At 39.4% G+C, this 24,388-nt stretch overlaps 4 protein-coding genes across 10 annotated transcripts; 1 reads left to right on the forward strand and 3 right to left on the reverse strand.

The window, feature by feature from the left end:
• Nucleotides 1-1,230: 1,230 nt before the first annotated feature.
• On the reverse strand, nt 1,231-8,786 carry LOC137953162 (protein MEI2-like 4). Of its 5 annotated transcripts, none has more exons than XM_068800428.1 (15): nt 8,217-8,786; nt 7,192-7,353; nt 6,311-6,356; nt 5,632-5,949; nt 5,077-5,501; nt 4,825-4,983; nt 4,622-4,738; nt 4,392-4,543; nt 3,957-4,054; nt 3,427-3,876; nt 2,674-3,340; nt 2,496-2,580; nt 2,346-2,414; nt 2,050-2,229; nt 1,231-1,884 (listed from the first exon to the last, which is right to left on the reverse strand). In XM_068800428.1, the coding sequence occupies exons 2-15, from the start codon at nt 7,279-7,281 to the stop codon at nt 1,723-1,725; spliced, it is 3,018 nt and encodes a 1,005-aa protein (XP_068656529.1). In that variant the 5' UTR covers nt 7,282-7,353; nt 8,217-8,786; the 3' UTR covers nt 1,231-1,722. The 5 variants fall into 5 exon arrangements, with proteins under 5 accessions (XP_068656529.1, XP_068656553.1, XP_068656537.1 ...); XM_068800452.1 differs by having other exon boundaries at nt 5,632-5,901; nt 8,011-8,786; XM_068800436.1 differs by having other exon boundaries at nt 4,395-4,543; nt 8,011-8,786.
• A 6,604-nt stretch (nt 8,787-15,390) lies between these two features.
• Nucleotides 15,391-16,334, reverse strand: LOC137949505 (transcription factor bHLH52-like). The gene is made up of 2 exons (XM_068795566.1): nt 15,696-16,334; nt 15,391-15,588 (listed from the first exon to the last, which is right to left on the reverse strand). The coding sequence occupies exons 1-2, from the start codon at nt 16,332-16,334 to the stop codon at nt 15,391-15,393; spliced, it is 837 nt and encodes a 278-aa protein (XP_068651667.1).
• Nucleotides 16,335-18,066: 1,732 nt separating this feature from the next.
• On the forward strand, nt 18,067-20,797 carry LOC137953206 (trihelix transcription factor ASR3-like). Of its 2 annotated transcripts, none has more exons than XM_068800486.1 (3): nt 18,067-18,802; nt 19,116-19,169; nt 20,333-20,797. In XM_068800486.1, the coding sequence occupies exons 1-3, from the start codon at nt 18,184-18,186 to the stop codon at nt 20,620-20,622; spliced, it is 963 nt and encodes a 320-aa protein (XP_068656587.1). In that variant the 5' UTR covers nt 18,067-18,183; the 3' UTR covers nt 20,623-20,797. The 2 variants fall into 2 exon arrangements, with proteins under 2 accessions (XP_068656587.1, XP_068656596.1); XM_068800495.1 differs by having other exon boundaries at nt 19,131-19,169.
• On the reverse strand, nt 20,787-24,089 carry LOC137953194 (uncharacterized). Of its 2 annotated transcripts, XM_068800473.1 has the most exons (3): nt 23,669-24,089; nt 21,432-22,372; nt 20,787-21,218 (listed from the first exon to the last, which is right to left on the reverse strand). In XM_068800473.1, exons 1-2 carry the CDS (start codon nt 24,032-24,034, stop codon nt 21,458-21,460), a joined length of 1,281 nt encoding a protein of 426 aa, XP_068656574.1. In that variant the 5' UTR covers nt 24,035-24,089; the 3' UTR covers nt 20,787-21,218; nt 21,432-21,457. The 2 variants fall into 2 exon arrangements, with proteins under 2 accessions (XP_068656574.1, XP_068656566.1); XM_068800465.1 differs by lacking the exon at nt 20,787-21,218 and having other exon boundaries at nt 21,240-22,372.
• Nucleotides 24,090-24,388: the final 299 nt, after the last annotated feature.

The following is a 24,388-nucleotide window of genomic DNA, read 5'->3' on the forward strand; positions in this document are numbered from 1 at the left end:
AAAAAGCCCCATTAGTTATGATTAGCCTATACATGAGGTCCATAGAAGATGCATTCATACTTCCATGGACCTTCTAGGACAAAACAAGTGTAATACTAGTTACCCTCAGGCTTGGATGAAGATGACACTCTCCTTTGTACCACACTAGAAGATAATTTGTATACCATTCATAGCTAAGGGTAGCACTGAGGTAAACCCACAAGCAACTCAAACTTGACTCTGAAAAAGTTCAACTCAATTCGATTTTTACTTTAGTATATTTCGTTGCACAGACTTAATACTCCTCTGAAATAACGTTTAGTTCAATCGATTATGCCAAAGTCTCTCAGGAATATACTTTCGATTGTGGCATGATATATCTAGAATATACCCTTTTCTTGAAGTGCTAAGTACTTATTTTAAACTTCAGATTTAAATGGTAGAACTCCTCTGAAAGATCGTTATAAAAATCAAATACAACTCTGTTGGTTTAGCTAGGTTGGTTTATATGAATTTATGGAACAGGAGAATGACTGAGAAAACGAGGGTGAGGAGAAATGTATCTAGAAAATACATATAAGAGAGCAGAACGTGGGAGAAACATCTCAACCCAGAACAGGGGAAATGTCCTTATGCTTCACAGACTTCCCACACAAGCTCTCCACTTCCAAAGTGACCCTGCTTGAACTCTCTTTCCAAACTGAAATGAGGTTCTCGCCCATAATCGTGCAACCAATCAGACAATCTAATTGAAAATTGAAGCATGTCAAGGAATCCATTTTTTGAGGTAATAGACTGTAAGAAAACCCACAACCTGAATTCCCGTTTCAAAGAGTCTCGTCGATGGCAGATTGTAGAGATCTAAATCATGCAAGGCAACGAAATGATGTAAAAGGCCATGTAAAGAAAACAAAAAAAACAAACTTTGACTCCACCGACAGCGTGTTCTATAATTGTAACAGGTTCATTCTCAGAGTCCTCTTTACGACCAACAGACATATGCTTTTTGTGACAGCAGGGCTAGATAGGCTGATACAGATCGCTACCGGGAACAAAGAGATACTAGAAAATGGCTTTGCTGTACAGGGCTGTCTTTTTTTTGTCTTGGGAGGATTAATATATAGGATACTTTGATCCATTTCTTAAAGCATGCCATGATTGGAAGCAAAGGCACACCGACAAAGACATGAGAGCGATAACAAAGATGGGCAGGAAGAAGACTTAAAATAAAGAGGAAAGAAGCCACTTACCTTCACTTAAGGATGGGTTTTTCCCCTTTTCTTTCATTAGTGAAACATTTCAACAACAGCACTGCAAAACAAAATTCACAGGGCTACACACATAACAATATACCTCAACTGAATACATCAGTAATTCACCCTTCAACAAAAGGGTAATGAAAAAAGAACAAGGAAAATCAGAGAACCCTTTCAAACCGCAGCGAAAATACAGAATGCTCCTTCTTCTGCTCTAACACACAAACTCCTGTACATTATTTCTCTCGACAGTCCAAAATTCTTGAGCTTTCTCCACTCTTTAGTGTCTCCTTTCACTCGTATTTAGGCTTTTGGTTCCAAAACTAAAGGGCTTCTCGAAAGTGTCCAAAAGAATCCCTCAGATCTCCACCACTGTGTTACAAACACTAAAAATTACATAAATAAAAGAAAACTTCTTGGGACAAGTTCCTTCTTCGTCTCACTGGCTTATGGATTTAAGTTAGGGCCCCAAAAAAGCAGGTGTTGGTCACTCAGAATCCTTTGAAGAACCTGAAGAAGATTCTGTTCCGTTGGAAGCCTCATCACCATTTGCAGAGGTTGATGGGCTTCCTTGGTGAGTTTCCTCACTGTTGTTGGTCCTGGTTTTGCCAGGATGACTACGGATGCTCACCCCCATTGGAAAAGGCTCCTATGGAAAAAAAAAAAAAGAAGCATTCAACAATTACTAAAAGAATAAATGAAAATAAATCAGCAATCAATATAAAATAAGTTTTCCATTTCAATTTTTTTTTCCAATTCAGAAAAAAAGACAACACCATAAGTTTTGAATAATTCGTATACCATGGACCATTACCTGATCACCAGCATTTGGACCATCCGAGTGAAATAGTATTGGTCGACATCGTTTATCTTCATTCATCAAACTCGAATTTTGGAAGTGGGCTATGAGAGCAACTTTCCCTTGGATACGAGCATATGCAAGTGATGCCACTTTCTCACTGTTAAACTTTTCCCACTTTTTTCCATTGAATGCCTGGAAAAAATTCCTTATATTTAAATCTTATTGCCAAAATGGAATAGAATTCAAAGTGAATTATTTTTCTTTTTATATGTCAAATAGATTATGATAGCATTACACTAAAATGATACCTGATAGAATGGGACAATTTGCATCGGATCAATCATGTTGATGAAGGCATAGCCCACATTGCATTTATTCTATAAAACCAAAACACCAATTTATAAACAGGAAGAGCACAAAAATTTAACCATTAAAAAGAAATTAAGAGTTGATCTTGCCTTAAAGTCAATAGGCAAATAAATGAAATCATATGTTCCTCTGTGGTGTTCATCAATTGCGGCTAAAAGCATCTTCGAAGTATACCTGTAAAACAATAAAAATTATAATAAAAAAAACAAACCCAGATGACCCAAAGAAGAACAAATGATGGAAGAAAGGTGAGAGGAACTTGCATACTTGTTAGGAATATTTTTTATCATAAGTGTAGTTCTGGCATCCTCCCCACGCACAATACGGTCAATATCAAGTTCATACTGCTTCTTGTTGTCAGCTTGATTAGAATTTGATTCACCTCTCCGACCTCTAACCCGATGTTCACTAGGCCCATCAAATGAATTAGGTATGGGAGGAATCATAGGATTTCTTCCAGGGAACATGTGGGTCCTCTGCTGAGGTGAGGGCATCCCAACATTTGCAGGTGAAATAGAAGGATCAATACAGTTCCCACTGACATGAGAAAAAATGTTATGGGTAGCAAGTTCAAGTGGATGTAAGGTAGAGTTGCCAGAAAATCCAATACTTCCAAGAGAACCAGGGTGAAAACCAGATGCTTCAGCAGTGTCTCCTGCATAAGCGGGATGTCGGTCCCAAAGAGAAGGATTAACTGTAGGTGCAGAACCAACATGGTGTTGATGGGGTAGAGGTAAAACAGTGCTCATCATGTGAGATGGTGCATGAGGCAGTCCATGCAGTTGATGAGGATGACCATGCACACTGTTCACAAAAGATGGGGAGTTTGACCACATCATGGGGCCTGGAGTAGGAGGATGATAGGAATTGGAGTTTCCCCAGACATAGTGATGCCCATGAAGGGGGCAACTTCCATTTCCTGAGGCTCCAAACACTGCAGTATCACGAAAAGCAATTAATTAAAAAAAGCACATCCAGGCAAGTAGCTAAAAAAGGGCAACACAAGAAGTTTCTGCTTACCACCTTCATTGACCTCAAAAGAAAGCGAATGTCTGTTAAGGCCACCCAAACCCATTCTGTGCATGTGTCGAGCATCAACTCCATTGCTTTGCACAGAATTCAAACTGACTGCCATGGTGGACATGGTCCCTGGCGAATTATAAGGGATACTACCATTGGTTACACCATCAGAGTACTCAGGAAGTGAATGAGGATGAAATGTTGGCATGTTTTGGAAGCTAAATTTCATTTGGCCCAATGAGCGACCGGCTTCACCAAGCCCAGGTTGATTGCCATGACTCCCTGCAGAGACAACCCTAACAGGAGAGGATATGCTATGAGGAACACTAGAAGAAAGCCCATGAAATCCATTTTCAGAGAATGGGCTAATGGGGACTCTAATTGCAGAATGTAGACCCTGGAAGGCTCCATTCTCAAGGCTTGAAGGGACTGATCCGTGTGCAACAGATCCTGAAAAAACACCAATCAAATTTAAGAATTCAAGGTTCAATACTATAGTAGACAGGAGGGATGAAAACAAAGTATCATACCATAACCTCCTGAAGGCGAGTCACTAGTTGGGCTGCTTGGTTGCTGGAATCCAGCAGCTTCCTCCTGGTCCAATTCTGGAGAAAGTTGCTGCATCAAGCTGATAAAAAGATTTTGTCAAACCCTGAAATGCAACTAGAGATGATACCCTACAGATGCAGCAAGAAAGTTATTTAAAATGAATATTTTTGAACTCCATGAGCATAGGGCCTGGGGTTGTTGGAGGGCATGAATATAAAGCACAATTAAAATAACAAAAGCTAAGATTCCAGAATATAGCTCTTCATAATCATTGGTGGTCCAGGAAATGATCCATGTATAGTCTTTTGATGGACTTTTGAGCTAAAAGAAGCTCAATAGAGGATCTGAAGTCATAAAATTGAAAACCTCACTATGGCTAAATGAAAGAAAGAAGACACATTTTGAATGGAGAATACCACCGTCTTGCACCCCCAGGGCGGCTGGGCTCAAGCTTGATACGCTTCCCCGCAATATCACTCCTGTTCAAAGCACGAAGTGCAGCTTCAGCAGCTCTAACATCATAGAACTCAATGAATTTGTGATGACGCTTGTGTGGAGTTTCACGGATCTGTAAACGAGCAAATCAGAACTTAGCAGGCAGAGTAATACTGTAGCCTAAAACTTGACAATCAGAATCAAGTTTCACCTCTTTAATTTCTCCATAAACACCAAAAATCTGGCGAAGTTCATCATTTGAAACTGAAAAATCAAGGTTGAATACCACTAATGTACCCTGGTTAATATCCTTCTCGGAAGGATTATCCTGAAAATACACAATCTATCATCAGTCTCTACCAGGATGTCTCCAGATGATGTCACAGCCCACATGCAGTCAGAGATAGCAAATACCTTAGGAATTGAAAAATGTATGTCCAGCTTCCTACGCCTCAATGGCTTGTTTTGAAGAGCCCTCATTGCGTTCCGAGCAGCCCTTATATCATAATAAGATATCATCACAAAACCACGGTGTTTGCAGGCAGTGTACAGTGTACGTATATCTCCATATTGCTGAAAAATTTTAAAACAATTTTATCAGAACCCACTTGCTACTAGCAACAACAACTGACTAAAAATGACCAGCATATGAGTGAGGAATGGTACCTCAAAAAGAGCCCTGAGCTCAGAATCTTCCACATTGCTATTTATATTTCTTACAAAAAGTGTTCTAGAAGGGTGCTCCCCATAAGGATGCTCACCAGCAAAAGGGCTATTTGGACAACCTTGCTGACCATTTGATAAAGCTCCAAGTAATTCTGAACTCTGGTTACCATCATCTGCTTCTAGTTCCATTCCACCACAACTACTAAACAAATCAAAATCTTCAATATCCTCTCCAGTATTGGGTTGGCCAACATATTCAAGCTCATCGAGTACACCAGATAGCAGGTCATCATCATCTGGAAGGAGGTTCCCAATAGCTTGGGCCTCAATTTCTTTGAGGGACCCTAAGGGTTCATCTTCATCAAACTGAGAGGCAACAGTGTTAACAGACTGACCATAAAGTACATCACTTGTTGATAACCTCACTGCATTAAAAAACATAACAATAAGCTTTTTTCTTAGAAGTGCAATAAGCAATTAAACCATCGTTCTGGATAAATTATAGCAATAAGAACAAATAATCACCAATAAGGAATAGCACATATCCAAACTTACACTTTCTCGTAAACATGTCTGACAATGAACTAGAGAAGAGACTGTTCTCAAAATGGGCCCCATTGAAATCACCATTGTTCCCTTCATGAAAGAAGGTTGCAGGTTGCACATATAAACTTGACTTTGATCCAAAATCTTGATCCATTACTTTCCATGACGCCATAGGCAAGCTGGATGGCCTCTCATGACTTACCAAATGTCTCTCAAGGCTAACCTTGGCCTTATGTTCTTTAAGCTGATGACGTTCTAAACGCTCCACAGTACTTGCTCCTACCACATGCAATTTTTCCAATGGTGACGAACAATCAGACTTGTTGCCTGACAACAGTAACATCCAATATTAACAATTCATTAAAACAGATAAAATTAAGTAAAAAACAAAGCAATTTGTAAATCCACAGAAAGAGACACAATATTTGATGACAGAAGTCCATGGTAGATAATGATTTACATCAATGATTTTGCCAATTCTTAGATATAGAAATTCCATAAGAAGATAGGCACTATATCAAATATGTGTAATGCTCATAACATACAATTACTTATAATACTACAGATCTAAATAGATCAGAACTTTCTCTCAAAAGATCCTTGATTTTGGATTTCAATCCTGACACACTAAACATATTATTTCATGAAACAGGAAATGGACCATCAAACCTTTGTTCAAAACACTCACCATGGTGACTTGGCATGGACTCAGGTTTCCAAAAACCTACTTGTCTCTGTGAAAAAAAACAAAGAAGAATAATTATAAACTAACACAAAATTGTAGACATTACAAACTGATTTTTGGAGCAAAACCAAGAAAATAATAGCCATTTCCACAGGCAAATCAGCAAAGAACTGCAAGGCACCTCAATTGAAACACCAAAGTACTAATTATAAAAGTACACAATGAAACACATAAGAAATGCGGATTGTCAAGAGCCACGATGAAACAATTAAATGAATGAAGGAAAAGTGGGGAGAAGGTAACTATCACAACAAAACAAATTACTAATAACAGTAAGATATCCAGGAAGCCGAAGATTGTAGATTCAGAAGCTGAAGTGCTGAAAGTATTCTGGGAGGCATCTGATCATTAAGATGATCTAATATAGAAATCAGGTTTCAGGCAAAAAGGATAATTCTAACAACACCCAGAATACAAGATAGTTATAAAATATTTCACACAGACTGTACTGCTGCAGAAGTGAAAAGGCAATGCTGAAAGAAATCTACGAAATTGATGCATTCCAAGCATAAAATTAAAAAGGATGGGGAAAACAAAAGAATAAAAATCAACATTTGGTCAATCAAAAGAAAAAAACTCCCACAAAAACAACAATGCAGTTTCCACAAGAATATGAAATATGGTGATGAGGCTTCTGAAAGGCCCAAAATCAAAAGTCTGTCAACTCAACGGACAAACTCAGGTGGATGCAGAAAAATTAAACTGCAAGAAGCTCTTCATACCTCAGCAGATGGACAATGAAAAGTAGAAAAATCCCACAAATTATGAGGAGTTAAAGAGACTAGCAATCTCAAGTAAAAAAGAAAAAAGAAAAACGCATATACCTCAGCAGGAAAGCGGAGCTCTTCAGAAAAGAAGGATGATGGCCCATACATTGACGACAAGCTTCTTTCGTCCATTATTTCAGACGGCATCCTTCAAAACAGAAACCTAAACCTTAAAAGGTACCCTCTCATGAACCAAGATTGAAACCAACGACCTGAAATCTGTATCGAGTTAACAAGTCAATCAGTTCAAATTCAGATGACATTCAAAACATTAAATTAAAAAACTGAAACCCGAATTGCCTCAAATACCAACACGAAATGAACAAAAAAGGCATCATAACAAAAACGGATGAAAGGGGAGAGAGGATATCAAGTAAATCGGTGTACGAGGAAATCAAAGACAACCCAGAGAGAGTTGTGCGTCGTTCCATTGAATTCAATTTGACAAATAATCACCACGGGGTAAACTAATTGAGGATAGAACTAAAAAATTGCAGAATCACCGCAAAAGTTGTAAAACGGGAATGTGGAATTAACAACCATAATATTGGAAGAAAAAGAGCCACTTACGAATCAAATAAAACGAATGAAGAGAAAATCCTCACCAAACAGTAAACCGAGCGAAGACATCAAAATTCAAACACGGGACAACTCCCACAAAATCGGGAGTAGCGGGTATTTTTTGGAAGAAAGTAGGCAAAACGTGAGATCGCGACAAACTGACGAAAAAAGAGAGACAGAAAAAATCAAGGCTGAGCAAGGGAATATCGATCGTAAAAGAAAAACTAAAACTTTCCATGCCACAGAACTTCAAAAAAAAAAAATAATAATAATAATAAACCATAAAAACAGTAGACAAAATGAAAATCTCCTTACGTGAGAACTGAGACGATCTTCGCAAAATCCCGATCACAGAACGCGGAATTCAACCGTGGATCACAACAAGGCCCCCAACCAACCGGAAAACAACTCGACACGTACTAAACGCAACGATCGGCCGGCAAAAACTAAAATAAAAGAAAACAGGAAGCAACGAGACGTGACAAAGACGAATTCCCTAAGAGAAAAAAATGCAAAAGCACCTCAGCCGATCACGCTCTCCGTCCTCGACTCTATACAATTCCCCTTATTTCAACCAGTGCGACAAGGCATGAAAACCAGACCATAACGGGATAAGAGAGGAGGAAAAGAGCAGGGTGCGCATTTAACCCCACGACGGAGCGGAAATGGAATGGATTACGGCTTAAGGCAAGGGTGTTTGAACAAGGGATCTCGGCATCTGTGCCGTGTAAGAAGCTCCAAAGCGATGCCTTCTTTTCCCCGCATTGCACGAAATACACCCAGAAACTCGAAAAACAAAAATGAGGGGGGGACGAGAACGTTGAACCCCAACAAAAATCCCTTTCTCCTACTCCATTTCCTCCCGGAGGCCTCTCACCGTCGGTGTCTACAGCAGCCCGGCGACGGATCTGCACCCGAATTCTGCCTCCGGAGAGGGCGAGAGGAATCTGAAGAAATTCCGAGAATTCTCCGATCCCTCGCCCGCTCGCTCGAGAAGAGAGGGGGAAGGCAAGGAGAGAAGGTGTAGGGAGGGAGATGTGAGAGAAAGAAAATAGGCGAGAGGCGCGAGGGAGTTGCGGAAGAATGGATAAACGGCGGTAAAGCTGAATTCCCAACTGATCGGCCTTGCTACAAACACGAGAGAAGCGAGAGGCGGGTCGGAACCGCTGACGGTCGTTAAGGAGAGAGAAAGAGAAACCGTCCCTAGCCGTTAAACTGTTAACGGCGCCCTCCCGAAGCCGGCTCCAATTTTGTCAATATATAGGTAAATATCAAAGTGGGACCCACAGGTAAAATGGAGCTGGGTCGTTAAATGTCAGAAAAGAAATAAACATTTTTGGATAATGATTTGGAATAGGATAATTAATTAATTAATTTTAATTAATTAATAGGAGAACAGTCCAAAAGAACACGTGGAACAATGAGGACGAAGGAAGGGTTACCTAGTCCGCGGAGCACAGAATAACTGACCCGCGAGCGTCCGCCCAACACGGACGCGTGAAAGTGACCATAGATTCGCGGGGCACGCATTAGCGTGGCCGACGCAGTCTCCCTGTTTCTTCGAAGATTTAAATAATTTATTTTATTTTCTTTTTCTTAAAAGGTGCTATGGTTGCCGCAGGCCCCCGAAAGATGCAATGATACGTCTTGGTTTTTTTGTATCATTGTATCGGCGTGTCGGTGGATAGATATCGGATCTTCTAAGTTAGAGAATTAGGTTTACATTTGTTGGGTCATGGTTTTCTCAACATACCTAAACCTTAAATAATACTACTAAGGGCAGGTCCCCCCCTCCACCCTTGGTCCCAATTGTTCTCTTTTGAGTTCAGGTTTGGGACATGGGAAAGGGTTCACAAAAGAGAAGGTGCATTTGTCCTTTTCAAGAAAGTTTTAAGTACACCCAATTCAGGCCAAAGGGCATATGTTGAAGGGAGGGGGACCCCCCAACATTAAAGGATAAAATCATCACATCATGGGTTTGGTTTGTCATTGGTCCACTAAGAATGGAACAACCAAATCTCCTTCACACCCTTTATCTGAAAAATGTGTCTCCTTTGATTCGACTTTAATCTAAGTTTTAGGTTCATTTCCTTGTCATTCAACAATTTTTAGGTGAACTAAGAATAATTAAGCTACAAGAGAAATGGGAACTGAGATAAATAAAATATTACAAAAATATCCTTCTCTTATTAAAGCTAAAATTATATAATTAGAGACTAATTTTTGGGTTATGATCAAGTTCAATTTTTATCTCAATAATTATATATTAAATTTGTATTACATATTCAAAATTTTGATGTATATATGAGTCGATTCCTGAGTAGACAAAAATATTGTACTTTTTTTTTCTAATAATTGGTTATAAAAAAATTGGATATTATTTTCCTAATATTGTAAATTAATTCACTTTATGTAATTGCCTAAAATTAATTTTCATACAAGTAATCCCATACCAAAATTTTAATTATTATTATTATTTAAAATTATTTTACAAAATTATAGGCAGCTAATTATTCATAGAGGGGCATTCTTGTCAACTCCCAATTGTTTTTAAATTATTAGAAAAAAAGCGTTTGTTTAAAAAATTCAAAGTGGCAATAACTCATTTGTTGAATAAAAGCAACCCATCAAGCTTGAAATGGGCCCCAAACAAAAGACACCCTAGCCAATCATGGGAGACATCCTCATTTAATAATGTGAGCCTTTGAAAAGCCTTGGAGATCACTAATTCCAAGATACACTCCCTTAACCAATTTTTTAATGCACAAAACACATGGGCCTATCTACATTGACATTTAATCTAGTGGGGCCCATAATGGGCATTTTGTTTATTCTCACTTTGTGGCTCCCTAGAAGCATAAAATGAGGACCAATGGAAGCTACATCTTCAATCACCCATGATAGATTTTTAATTTTTAATTTTTAATTTTTTTAATTGGAGGGGGATTAAGTATATTTAGTTGGATCTTGGGATCTTGATATGGCATATGTGGACTAATAAATTGTACTAAATAATAAAAAATACATTATCTGTATTAATTAATATCATATTCTAAATTTTTTTATGTTTTATAATATTAGGAGTTTTTAATTATTTGTGTATTAGGTCTAAGTCATGTATTAGTTATAAGACATGGGTGATTCTATAAAAGGAAATATAAATATAATTATTGCACATATTCAATAAATAACAATGGGTTATTTTTAACTTGCATTATATGAATTTTATATTTTTATTATTTATTAGAACTTAATTTTGAAAAAAAAAATTTAAATTTTCTCATATTCACTCTAATGTTGATGCCTTGCTCAGTTAAATTACACCACTAAATAAGGTTAACTCGATTAAGGTTTTGATTACATATAAAAATTGGATGAATTTTTTTACAAGTAATTACGACTAAAAAATCATAAAATGAAAAATAAATGAGAGAAAATGAACATTAAAAAAAAAAAGATATTCAATTATAAAATGAGCATAGCACCTTAAAGTTCCTAATGCAATCTTTGAACTTTATTTATAAGGCCCTAAGCTACCCATTGATGGATTTAGTGGTTACAATTAGTAGTTATTTGCTAGATCATCTTTAAGGCCAAAATATGCATAGGTGGGAAAATGCTATTGATTGTAATAATTCAAGGAAATAAAGTGAGAATGAGGTTGAAAATTCAACCACGTCACGGGTATAACCAAAGTGTTCGAGGAATCGGGTAGCAAAGCACGATGGGATTTCCCCAACCAGACCTATTGGAGGAGACGTATCGATTAAGCATTCCCTGGTACTACCTACTTTGTTGATAAATTAGGTTTTGATTCACTTCTATAGATGAGAACATAAGTGACGAAGATGAATGTTTTAGTTAAGGATTTATCCCCATTTACCCATATTATTTGTTCTGTCTTGGGTCTAAAATTTTGTTAAAACACAATATAGAGTGGAGAAGATCTTGTGTAATCCATGTTAACAGATTTTGCAGTTCCCATGGTGAGCAAAAAGTTGAAGGTGCTTAGCCAACTGCACTGTTTGTCATAGGAAGAACAGTTAATTACTTCACAAAGAACATCATAGAATCAAAGAAAACTAAACAAGGCTGCCAGAAATGCAATGAACAATTGACAGAAACAGAGGATGAACAAAAGGGTAGAGAACATCATCCATAACCTGCATGAATTCATCAAGCTTAAGAAATAGAAAGGATTCAATGCTGGGATTCCCACTGAGGAGAAAGAGGTAATTGACCAGTGGACATACAGACTTCCTCTTCTGGTGTGGAACTTCATTTAAATCAGCATCATTGATGTGGATAGAAATGAGGCTTAGGCAAAGGAGAAGGGTTAATAGAGAACAAGCTCATAAGTTCAAGAGAATCACCACCAGGCCATTAACTGGCCTAGGCACATGACTCCAATTACCTATAAAATCAGCAGCTAACTCTAGGATTTCATGGAAACAGGCCAGTGATGGTGACGGGATGGGCACATTCGTTGAGACACCGGTTGATAACATTCATGGAATTCCTCCAAACTTCTCCTTGAAAATCCTCATCCAAAAGCAAGATTGGCCAGAGAAAAGGTAGTGACTTCTGCACTATTTGTCTTGAATATCCACAAAAAAGGAACTACACTTAATCAAATTTATCAACAAAAGCGAAACAGTGCTTCCTGTTTAAAGTCAGTTGAAACCTGTGACACATAGTAGTTTGTCCATTTTTTGGCTGCTTGCTAGCAGCCTTTCCACCAGCCAATCCTAATCCACTAGAATCTGTGAAGGCAGCTTCAGGTTAGACTATGGGCAACCTAATTAACAAATAGGGGAGAGGATAAGGTTCATGAAATCATAATTGATGAATTTAGGAGGATTATAGTTTTAGAGAATGATGTGCTCTCTCAAAAGTTGAAAGAGAGGGACTCATCAAAATCAGATAAGAGCTTCCAAGTAATAAAGGTGGTAAAAGTAACTTCCAGATGCAATGAATGCCTGAACACTGATTTCTTGATAGGATTAATTCAAGTCTTTCTGAACGGATTAAAAGAGTTGATATCTTAAGCAACAATAAGGAAATCCTCTTTCCATAAAACAGTGAGTATGCACATCAGTGGATACATGAAATTTGCCAATAGTACCACAACCCTAACAAAACTGAAACTCTGGGTCATACATCCTCTTAGTAAACAACTAATATAGCCCTGTCAAGCACAGCACTAATGCCGAGCAACTGGTTACAGAGAAACAAATAATAAATTCACAACAAGAGAAACAAATAATAAATTCACAACAAGAGAAACAAAACAACTGGAAACCCTAATAAATTCACATGTATCAGCAGTTAAAACTGGTAAAACGTGAACAAAAACTGTTTTTTTCTATGAGTAATAAACCAATATATAATCCTTGATTAAAATTCTCTCAAGTATAAAAAAAGAAACATATGAAGAAAGGGAGACCAGAAGTACCTCTGCTTCCTTTGAAGAAAATGTATTTTTTTTTGTTTTAAATGATAAAAGAACTCGTTTTATTTTTCCTCCTTTTCTCCTTGATGTATAGGGTCTTGGCTTGCCCTGAGGGGTTGGTATTACTCTTAATTCATTAGTAAACTCAGCATTACATTAAAAAAATATTAAGGAAGACATGAATAATACTTTCAAGCAGCCTCTGGCATCAGAAGCAATTGGAGTAAAAAATTCCTGTTCGTTGTTTTCGAACCACATGAGAAATCAAAGGGGCTGAAATTTCCCCAGCATAAATGCAAGAAGGATGTATTGCTGACAGTTAACTTTGTGGAAGAGCATTTCATTCTGCAATGATTTGATAGGAGCAAAGAGATTACAACGGAAAGGATCAGAGCAGCTGATAGGAAAGAGACAAGAACTAACAATGGCAACAACATAGTCAATGGAAAAAAAACTGAATTGGGTAATGCTAGAACAACAAATCTCAATGCGCTGAAAAAAGAAAAAATGAAAAGAAATGTATAAGAAAACTGTTAATTCAAATCCCTTCATACACTAAATCTAACGCCCAGAAAATGGATTATACTTTTCTTCAGCAATATTAATTATATAGTACTTCTCAGTTCTGCTTCCTCTTCATCGCGACTTGTATACTAAAAAACTATATATAGTAGCTTTACGCCTTTCCCCAGTATCGTTAGCTATAAGATGAATTCAGTAAAAGCCGAAGCTCCCAATTCAAGATCATAAATGTTAAGTTACAGGAAACAATCATCTTTTTTTTCCTGGACGATGTAGTAATCAAGGCAATGTATTGTGTACGTTTAAAGTGAACCGGCTTTTGCTCGTCTTATTGTCCACTGTTCGCATACGGAATGGCTCACGTAATTGTTCCAAATCATAAAAATAAAGAGGAAAAATGTAGCAATTGGTAATTCAACCCTTACCTCACAGATCAAGGTCCTTCAATTTTCATAGAGGTTGTGCCCATGGGTCAATCAGAATGAAGCTTCTCAATTTAACACGATCACCGCCATAAATGAAACTCAAACAGTTGAAAAACAATAAGGAGGTGAAACTGGCCGAGAGAGTATTATAAGAAAATAGAAGAGAGAGAAAACCAGGGTTGCCTGTCACTTTGAAAGCTAGGTCAGAAAATGCACGCCATCACAGGTGCAGAGACCTCCATATCGTCCTTTTAAGCTGTTTAAATAACAGTAACAAAGAAAAAACCGTAAAAGCTGCATGAAAATTAAGCAAGACAAACAGGCGCGAGAGAGTTCAAAATTGAACTTCGGTTTCCGCAATAGAAATGAAGACGGAACAGATCTGTCAAGAGCTCCCGCCTCTTTCTATTGGCGCGCTCTGTCCTGGCCCCTCTGCTTGACTCTCCCCGGCGGTGTGCGGGCTGCAGTGCTGGCTTCGTAGTTCACGAGCGGTTACATGGAAACGGGGAGGCCAACTTGTGTAAGCTGTGACGGAAGAATTAACGCCGGAGTAGGTGGCCCCAATTAGGTTCGGAACTCATGAACCCAATAACAGGGTGGGAAGGGCGAGTCTGTCCCTTGACCTAACTCAACTCGCCCCCTCCCGAATTAGAGTCAATTCAACCAGGTTGACTCACTAGGTTAGAAAATTACAATTGAAACACGAAAATCTTAGACTAGAGAAACCCATGATTGTGATTAATTAGTTTGACCAATTCACATTACGGTTATGGGACTTACCAAGCCAACTCAAGATAAACCATTCAAGTTGACTCACTTGTGACTCATAATAAACTCAGTCCTCGGGTTATGGGGAACTAAACACGATAAAAGAAATCGGACCATCTAAATCATTATAAAAACGGAAAAACAAGTGAAAGAGTCTCATTCACACTTACGTGGATCAACATAATTAATCAACACGGAGCTCTATATTAAAAAATAATCACACTTTTTATTGCTAATACGTAATTAAAAATTAATACAATTGGAATTGATCGAAAAAATTTCCTTGAAAACTTGAACATAGTTAACATGTACCAAAATATGAGTACAGTTTATTTTGTGTTCACACAACAAAATGACAAAATGACTAATCTATTCCTTGAAAATTAGATATTTACGGGGAAGAGATTAGTGCAAATACAACAACAACAATGGGACAAAATTGGTTAATTACATACAGACTGACACGATTAGAACATAAATTGGTAAATTTCTCTGTTGCCGCCGCCAAAACACACAATCTCGGACTCTTCAATTCAGTGATTGGAGCAAGCAATCGAGATCTTTGGAGATTGATGGATTCGAACGGAGGCGCTGATCCATGGCTAGGATTCCGGCAAATTCTTTGGGGACCATACATTTCCCGTCTTCGTAAAGCTTCTCCTGGATCTTCGGAGAGCAAATGAGTGCATGGAAGCCTTCGAGCCCGCCTGCATCTTTCTCTGTTTCCTGCACGAAAGCGATTAAACGGGGATTTCGGATCAGTTTTACAAAAGAGAACGATCGAAGGGATTACAGTTTAGTCTGATGAGGGAAGGGGAGGTAGAAGATGATACCTGAAACGACCCCATGAATTCCAGAAGTGCAACTTGAGCCTCCATGAACTTGACGTAGTTGAAAGCTGCTTGGAACATCTCAGCTGTGTTCATCTTGTTCCCTCCCGGAATGAGCTTCCCGAGCTCCTGCGTCTTCTCACTGATCTTCTTCCTCCGCTGCCGAGCGGCCACACTCTGTGCCGACAGGCTTCCCCCTTCGGACTTCTTCGTCTCAGTCCCACCACTCACCGGCGCTTGAAACTCCGACGCCGCAAACCCAGTGAAGAACTCCGGCGCGTGGACGGAATTCAGAACGGACCCATCAAAGGGATTGAACTGGGGCTCCGCCGGGGAGAAGTCAGCGTACGTTCGAGCACGTTTCGGGTAGTGGAAGTAATCGAATTCGTCGGGCTGGAAGAGGTACTCCGGCAACAAATTATCGGAGAACGACCGGTCTTGCGGAGGAAAATGTGGCAGAAGTTGGCCACAGGGATCCTCCGGGTGGTAAAAGCCGTCGAGTAGAGTGTTCAAGTTGCCACAACTGTCGCAGAAGCAGAGGAACTCGTTCCCGTGACTGGCTTCCATTTCATGGAAGTCGCTCATCTCTGGGTTGAGATACTGGTACGTTCCATAATCAGAGAAGTAGTAGCTTAAAGCCATGACCACGCAAATTCGCGAATATGAACCCACTAGAACTGATCAGAAGACGGAGAACCGAGCAGAATAATTAAACAAAAAAAAAAAAAAAAAAAGAAGTAGAATCGTGACAGTGGAGTGTTAGAGTGAGATTAGTAGCAAGACATGAGAGTGAAGTGAAAAATCTAAAAGAAGCAAAAAGAATCTTGAAGAAAAATCTAAGGAGTAAAATATACCTGAAACGAATGTGACCGAGACTGCTCCAGATTTCACTCCGTTGTCGTCAGTTGGAACAGAAGCAGATGAGGGGACGCGATGGCGGGAGAGAGAGATGGAGAGAGAGGAACGTGGAGGAAATGGATTAATGGAGGAGGAGAAACGGTTAACAAACCTTCGAATCAGGCGCCATCTGGATTAATGGAGGCCTTTTATTTGGTCGCGGCTTTCTCTCATATTCCTGAAACCGTTAAGCCGTTATTCAACTTCTCGTTTTCTTCGTCTGGTTCGGGCATCTTAGTTCTCTTAGAGGTTTGGGTTCAACAAATTAAACCTGATTAGTAACGGGTTAGGCCTTTGAAATGATCTGCATTGATTTTTAATCACAATTCTAGGTTAAAACACATATCTATCATACAAATGGTAAATAGATTGCATTCAATGAATCATGGCTGATCATGGTTTTTCATTTTGAGAAGAAAAGCACTAAAACTAATGTTGTGGAGAAGATAAACTGCCCCATTAAACCTTCTAATGAGTGCTTGTCACAAGTGCCAAACAAGGTTCACATCACAACCAAAACTTGACAAATTAGTGTGTCTAATCAGGTTCTAAGTGTTCTAAAAACCATAATTGGACTAATGTTCATTCACTTTGACCCTTGAAACTGCAAAAGGGTGGGTGGGTGGGTCTAAACTGGTTTTCAAGTGAGGTTTAAGTATCGCCTAGGGCGGGGGGTTCCCTATATTGGTATCGGGTATTGCTTGATACTTGTTAAAGATAAGGTTAGCTTAATTCATACAAAATTAGGTGAAAGGTTAAACATCAAAACTCAAAATCCACAAATAAGGGTAGAAGCCCTAAGTGCCAAGATAAGCTCCTACAATTAGAAAAACCATTAAAGCTAATGATGTGATATGGGGCATAATTAATTGACATGATAAGGAGAGACTTCATTTTCTGCACCTCTCAAAGGGCAAGAACCCTAGAGAAAGGAAGGGACACTCTAACAAGAAAAAAAAAAAAAAAAAAAAAAAGGGTCAAGCCACTTGGGTAGGGACAAACAAGGGTAAAGTGGCACATGCCATGTGTCCCAATGAGGGAAAAGCAGCAGCCTCTGTTACTACAAAAGGGCACCAAGTGATTGTGATTTATGGGTTGTCACACCCCCCCCACTTGTGAAGCTACCCTAATCACTTTCACAAGATTCATGCCTAACAAAACCCCTTTTCACATCATAAACAACATTAACTTGTGCTTTTGATTTTTAAAAGAGAGGATTACTCATAATTCAAAGCCAGTTAGTGGTCCATAGGGCTTGCTTCCCCTAAAAACTAGATAATCTTGACCGTCGGATCATTCCCTTAATATCTATTAACCTTACAATAACATCATCAATTAAGTAAATGATGGATTAATAAACAGAATTATGGAGATGGAGATTTGATTAACGAAGATTATAAATATCAAAATCAAAATCAGGAATTGTATAATAATCACTCTTCTCTTTGAGACTCACTCGTCTTTGCCTTTCCCTTCTCTTTGCGTTCCCCAGTTCCCTTCTGTCATAGGGCACACATGCCCTTCGCGCCTAAACCCCGTTACGTCGGCTCCGTTACGCCGTCACGTGACTGAGTGTTCCCTTCAAGACACCTCAATGGACCCTGACGCTGGGTCCACGCCGGCCGTCGCCGCGAACGGCGTCGAACGGCCTCCGCGCCTCCCGCGCTGGACACGCCAGGAGATTCTCGTCCTCATCCAGGGCAAGAGGGTCGCGGAGAACCGCGTCCGCCGGGGGGCCAGGGTGGTCGCCACGGCGCTCGGTACAGCCAATGTTCCGGAGCCCAAGTGGGCGTCCGTCTCCTCCTATTGCAGGCGACATGGCGTCAACAGGGGCCCCGTGCAGTGCCGGAAGAGGTGGAGCAATCTCGCCGGCGACTTCAGGAAGATCAAGGACTGGGAATCGCGGATTAAGGAGGACGCGGAGTCGTTCTGGGTGATGAGGAATGATGTAAGGAGGGAGAATAAATTGCCTGGATTTTTTGATAAGGAGGTTTATGATATATTGGATGGAGCGGGAGAGGCTGAGGGGAAGAGCGGAGGAGCCGTGGTGGAGGATGAAGTGGTCTTTGATAGTGGTCGGACTGCCGGGGCCGAGGAGGGTTTGTTCTCGGATTTTGAACAGTCCGGCCAAGAGTGTGCCGCCGACGGCAGTCAGGAGAAGGACGGAGACAGCCCGGCTACAGAGACTCCTACCGCCCCATTGCCGATTTCTGGTACTCTAGTTACCAATTGCCGAATTCTTCTTGTGTTTTAACTTATTACAAACGGAATTATATCTAGTCATATGGATGAATTATCGATTCTTTTGATGAAAATAAGCTGCATGACCGCATCTGTCATGCATCTGCGTTTCGAATGTTAAGGAAACTGATGTTCTTTTTCTACTGGTTTTGAATTTTATTTAATCCGATTGTTTCTGCTACCCTCTTTTCATTTTCTTTATTCGGCATCCAATTGTTTATGCATGTAATCAATTTTGTCCTGCATATTGTTGCTTTGTGCTTCCTTATAATTGATTTCTTTTAGCAATTCTGGGTGCAGATCAATACCTACCATTAGATCATGAGGATGTTAATGCAGGTAATTTCAATGGAACTGAAGCCTTGATGATCTTTCTTTGTTGCATGTTGGCTAGATGCCTCTTGTCTGTTTGATATTTACAAGAACTTGCCTGCCCAGCACTACAGGCGTCCTATTAACCACATGAGCATGATTCATGCCTGTCAAAAAGGATCTCTGCTTCTAAGCTGCAATGTACTCTCTTTGTAAGCAGCTGAACAGTTTTGCTCTTGCTTCTTTCCTTAACTGCTTTAATACCTTCTCTCTCTTGTTATTGCCCTGATTTCTTCTTCTTCAAAACTAGAACTAGCAGAAAAAAGGTTTATAATTAGCCATGAGACCTTGTGCTCAAGTTCTTGTAGTTTTAAGGAACATGACTGAAAACTGCATGGTTCGGTTTGACAGACTGAGTCTGTGAAGAGGGTTGGGATTTGCTGAAACGTAATTCTCTGGAATGGGGCCATGTGAATGGGTCCCAAAACCATGAACGCATCCCTTTTCCAGACCAATTGGAGGGCTGTGTTTTTTGTGTTTGTGCAAATCCTGCTGAGAACAAAGGAAAAGGAGCTACTTCTTACTGACTCAAAATGAAGAAATAGGCATCTGCATGTTTCACATTGATGAATGGGTTCAGGTGCTTAGAAAGTGAACTTTAGTTTGTGCCAATAGTAAATTTTTCAGTATTTGTGTCATTTTTGGGGACAATTTTTCTCCTCTTGATTCCTCTTGTTTTTAAGAAATGTGAAAAAAGGATAGAAGAATGTGTTTTCTTTTGCTCCAGTAGGAAAATAAATGAACACTCATCTCTTACTTTTAACCTTATTTTTGTTATTTATAAAAAATTAATTTATTTCTAATATGAACTTAAACACTATAATTAATTTTCTCGTTGTTTCTTATGATGGCACAAATGCAAGAAAATCAGCCAAAGAGAATTTTTCCAATAAGACAATTAGTATATGGATAATGATTTTTCGGTCATTTTGTTTTCTTATGACAGTACAAAACTGGCCTTAGAGTACATTTTTTGTTCAAGGTACAAATCATGGTTCTGTTAAACATACAACAACATGTTGGTCTTGGAATCCTGATCACATCTGTAACTTGCAGGGACTGGGGCAAAGCCTGATCCCAATTGCATATGTTGTTCACTATTCCTCTTCTCACCAGTTAAACTCCTGCAGATAAGACTGCAGAGAAGGATTCGAGCGAAAATCCTGAAAAAGTTTCCACATCTCAGGAAGGAAGAAAGAGGAGGCGAGTGTCTCCTGAAGAAGTTCGACCGACAAACACGCAAGAGCAGCAGTTGATTTCAGTGTTAGAGCAGAATAGCAGATTGCTTACAGCCCAACTAGAAGCTCAGAATCTCAATTGGCAGCTGGACAGAGAACAGAGGAAAGAACAAACAGACAAGTTGATTGGAGTTTTAGGCCGACTTGCAGATGCTCTAGGCCGAATTGCCGATAAATTATAGCAAGCCCCAAATGGGAGGAAGTCCACATGCAAAAGCCAACAATAAAGACTGGGATTACTACATGAAGAGCCTCTGTACAGAGATAAATTAGACAGATTATTTATATCCAACTTTTGGTATTTATATATATCAAGGATCACTGTAAAGTTCATAGTGTAAGTTCGTTTTTTTCTCATTACCGAAGTAGATTCATCATCACAACCAACAAAAAATCTGAGAGTATTAGACATCATATCACGCTGTGGTCTTCTATTCAAGTTAATAAATCGAAATACCAGACATCATATCACGCTGTGGATCCAGTTATATTTACAACATTTTGGTTTCATTTGAATTGTCACAAAATGAGATACTAGGAAGTTTTCTAGATCAGGAGAATCCTTGTAGACATCAGCCAGATGCCCACTGGAACGCACCAAACAGAGTAAAGAGTAGTATTATACTGATAACAAGGATTACAGTAATCCATCCTCGTCAAAGCGTGCTTCAGTTACCCATTTCAATGCAATTGAGAAGGGTCCTTGCTACAGAGCAGCTGAGAAGACGTTGATCACCCTTGCTGGACAATAATCTCACCATCAATAGTCTGCATTAATCTGCAACAACAGAACTTGAAGTGCACGCATAACAAGTTCAAACTTACTTCTCTTGCATAAACACTCAAAATTAGAACATCCACGTCCTCACAAGACAGGAACATTCAAATATTTGAACCAACTTGTATGTGATTATCCCATGGAAGAAAAGGATAATGCAATTGAGGGACACGGCAGAAGTACACTACTTTGAGCAGGACTCAAGAGTCTTACCAACAAATACAGTAAGATGTTTAGAATCAGTCAGCTGAGTAATCTTTAGACCGATACTGACGACTGAGCTTCTGGGAACTTCTGTTTAGGATGGATGTTTCCACATCATCCTCATCCATTGCACAGGCTTCATTTTGTTGTTGCTCAGTAACTGCAATTCCTAACGGGCACATGACCCTGCTCAGGGAATCGTCCATCCCAGGACTGTTATTTGCTGGTGCTGGGTCAACCACCTTTTTTCGAGGAGTAAAAGTTATCGATGTTGGCAGGCCCACCAAAGAGACAGATGCTGAAAGAGAAGAAGATGATTTCTTCATCATGCTACATAAGTCTCTATAAGCTTGTTTATTGGATTCATCATCTGCCTCATCAGTTGAATCAAGTGTATAACACGTATAATTTTGAGGATTACGTAGATAGTCTGGAACATAAGAACCATGTTGATCATAATCAGGAACCTCATGAGCCACTTCAGGCATATCATTCATTTCAGCAACTGTTGCAGGTTCCATCGACTCATTGAACTTTGATAAATCATGGTTATCTTCCAAGTCTCTCTCTTTACATTCAGGATCAAACCGGACACGTTTTTTGGGCTTTGATTCCATCTGTGCCTCCTTCCTTTTCAGAATAGACTTCACATTGCCACCATCTTCAGTCACTTTATCCTGAAAATCTACAACATCAGGAATTTTTCGATCATGTGAGTCAGGCATGTCAAAAGTGTCGGTTATTTTTTGGTCTTCTCTAAGCCTAGCTCTTGCAGCCAAGTGGTCTGCACGTGGGTCCCTACCAAGAGACTTATTATCCGCAAATAAATCATCACAAATAACATCAAATGAGTTTAAATATGACCGCGGTTTATTAACATCCCTCATGTACAGCCGATCGCCTGCATCTTCTCTCCCTGAAGCCACTTTGTCAAATTCATCTTCTTCATCCTGCAGATAATAATTTGGTGTAAGCTAAACAGCATCCTATGGCAGTCAATACACGGCAACTCAAGTAACTAGAAATTATTCAACTGATAAAACAGCATCAGCAAATTCAAAGGAATATGACCAACAAAGCAAGCACAGGTCAGAAGTTTCGGAACCGCTATTCCATTTAATAAATTAAAAACAGTTCAAGATAAAACACCCTCAACTACTCCTACTTGTAATTAGTATATCCAACATTGCCTAGTTTTGAATGTCCCAATAAACCAAAAAGAAGAGAGTGGTTAAGGATCTTCAAAAAGAAAATCAGAGAATTAGCAATCGACTAATATAAGCAAGGGTAACTGCCAGCATTGTGGCTACAAACAAACAGCTTATAAAGTTTACTCTTTGTTTTGTGGTACCAATCGACTCCTTCTTTCCCCCTGTTCAAAACTTTCAGGATGTGCTATAATTTCGCAAAAGAGATGTTTCAGACCGTGCATCTCCAACAACTATAACTAAGAAACGATGGCTGGGACTTTAAAAGGCTAGACTGTGGCAAAGAGACAAACTTGGACTGCCCTACTTGAAAGTGGTGAGCTTCCAATAGGAGAAAACAAAACATTTGTGCAAGTGAAACAAACCACTGGATCACCAACATTACAACAGAAAACATCCTTTTATTGCCTCACAACTGACCCATTCAATGTGACAATTGGCAGATCACAAACTGCCATAAAGACCATGGACTGCAATCGAAGTTTTCCTTGTCATCAGACTTCATAGCACAGTGAAAAGAGTTTCGTATACTTCAGGAAAGACGTATCATTTCAGCAAATACCAGAGGTAAAAATCCAATAAAAGAAAAAAAAAACGAAGGCCAATGCAACTTCAAGTCGAACTGAATGAACCACTATAGGCAAAGCAACATGAAAGAAAAGCAAACCATTGAAACGACAGTAAAGCAGTACGTTGAGGAAGGCAGGAGACAGACAGCGTTCTTGAATAACCAATTCGTTAAAAAAAAAAATACTTGGAATTTAAGATTCTAATCACTGATGAATTTTTTTCGAAAAATTGCAACTATATCATGAAGATTAGGGCAACCTCCGAATGCTGAGAACCCATGAAGAAGGGATCCTGTCTCCAAAAAATTACTCCCGCAGGACCACCACAAACATAAAAAAAAATGGAAGAGAACTCAGAGCTCCAACAACACAACATCTTTATTCATCGCTTCCAAAATCGAATAATAACATCAATAATAACAGGGAAATTTAATATGAACGAAAGTGGTGCAACTGACAAGAAAATGACCTCATTATCAAGGGTAGCGTCCAACCCAATTGAGTTCCTAATTTCATTCTCTTCCTTCTCAGCATCTTGTAAGCCACCCCCAAAACCTTGGCCTTCATCATCGAGATCGTCAAGATCCTGCTCCAGCTCCTTACCCAAATCCTTAGGTTCCTTTGCCTTCTCATCCGAGAAAAACTCATTGAAAGAAGCGGCGCAGGGAAGATCTTCCCTATCGAGGCGATTCTCTTCCAGCCTCCATTTCCGGCGCTCAACCTCCTCATCGCTGACGGTCCACGGTGAAGGGCGAGAGAAGTCGGAGGAGATGGGCTGAGATTGAAGGAGAGAGCCGAAGACCTTATCGACTCTCAGCTTGAAGTTGTCATCCATGGCGGCAAGTGTAGCAAAGAGACCAAGTGTTGGATTACGGATTTTCTTCGGCTGCGGTTGCTTTTGGAAAGCAGGGCTAACGCCGTGCCACCGCCTCTGCTTTTATAGCTGCTACTTGTGAGTCTGTTATTCGTATTGGAATTTTGAGGAAAATGACTCACTCGTCCGAGTCGTTCTGACTCGCTTCTGTAAATTTAGACCAATATAAATGACTGGAAATTTTAAGACTTTTATGACTACTTTTAATTCTTCATTTCTGATCGGTTGGTTTTAGCACTTATTAGTGATATTAAATATTTTTTAAAAATCAGATTAAATAATAATTTAATATTCTGAATTTTAATAACTTTGAAT

Source organism: Aristolochia californica, unplaced genomic scaffold, assembly GCF_029961685.1.
Source record: "Aristolochia californica isolate CCGP_79_NKW_82.1479 unplaced genomic scaffold, dmAriCali1.0.hap1 SCAF_1, whole genome shotgun sequence".
Classification (NCBI taxonomy): Eukaryota; Viridiplantae; Streptophyta; class Magnoliopsida; order Piperales; family Aristolochiaceae; genus Aristolochia; species Aristolochia californica.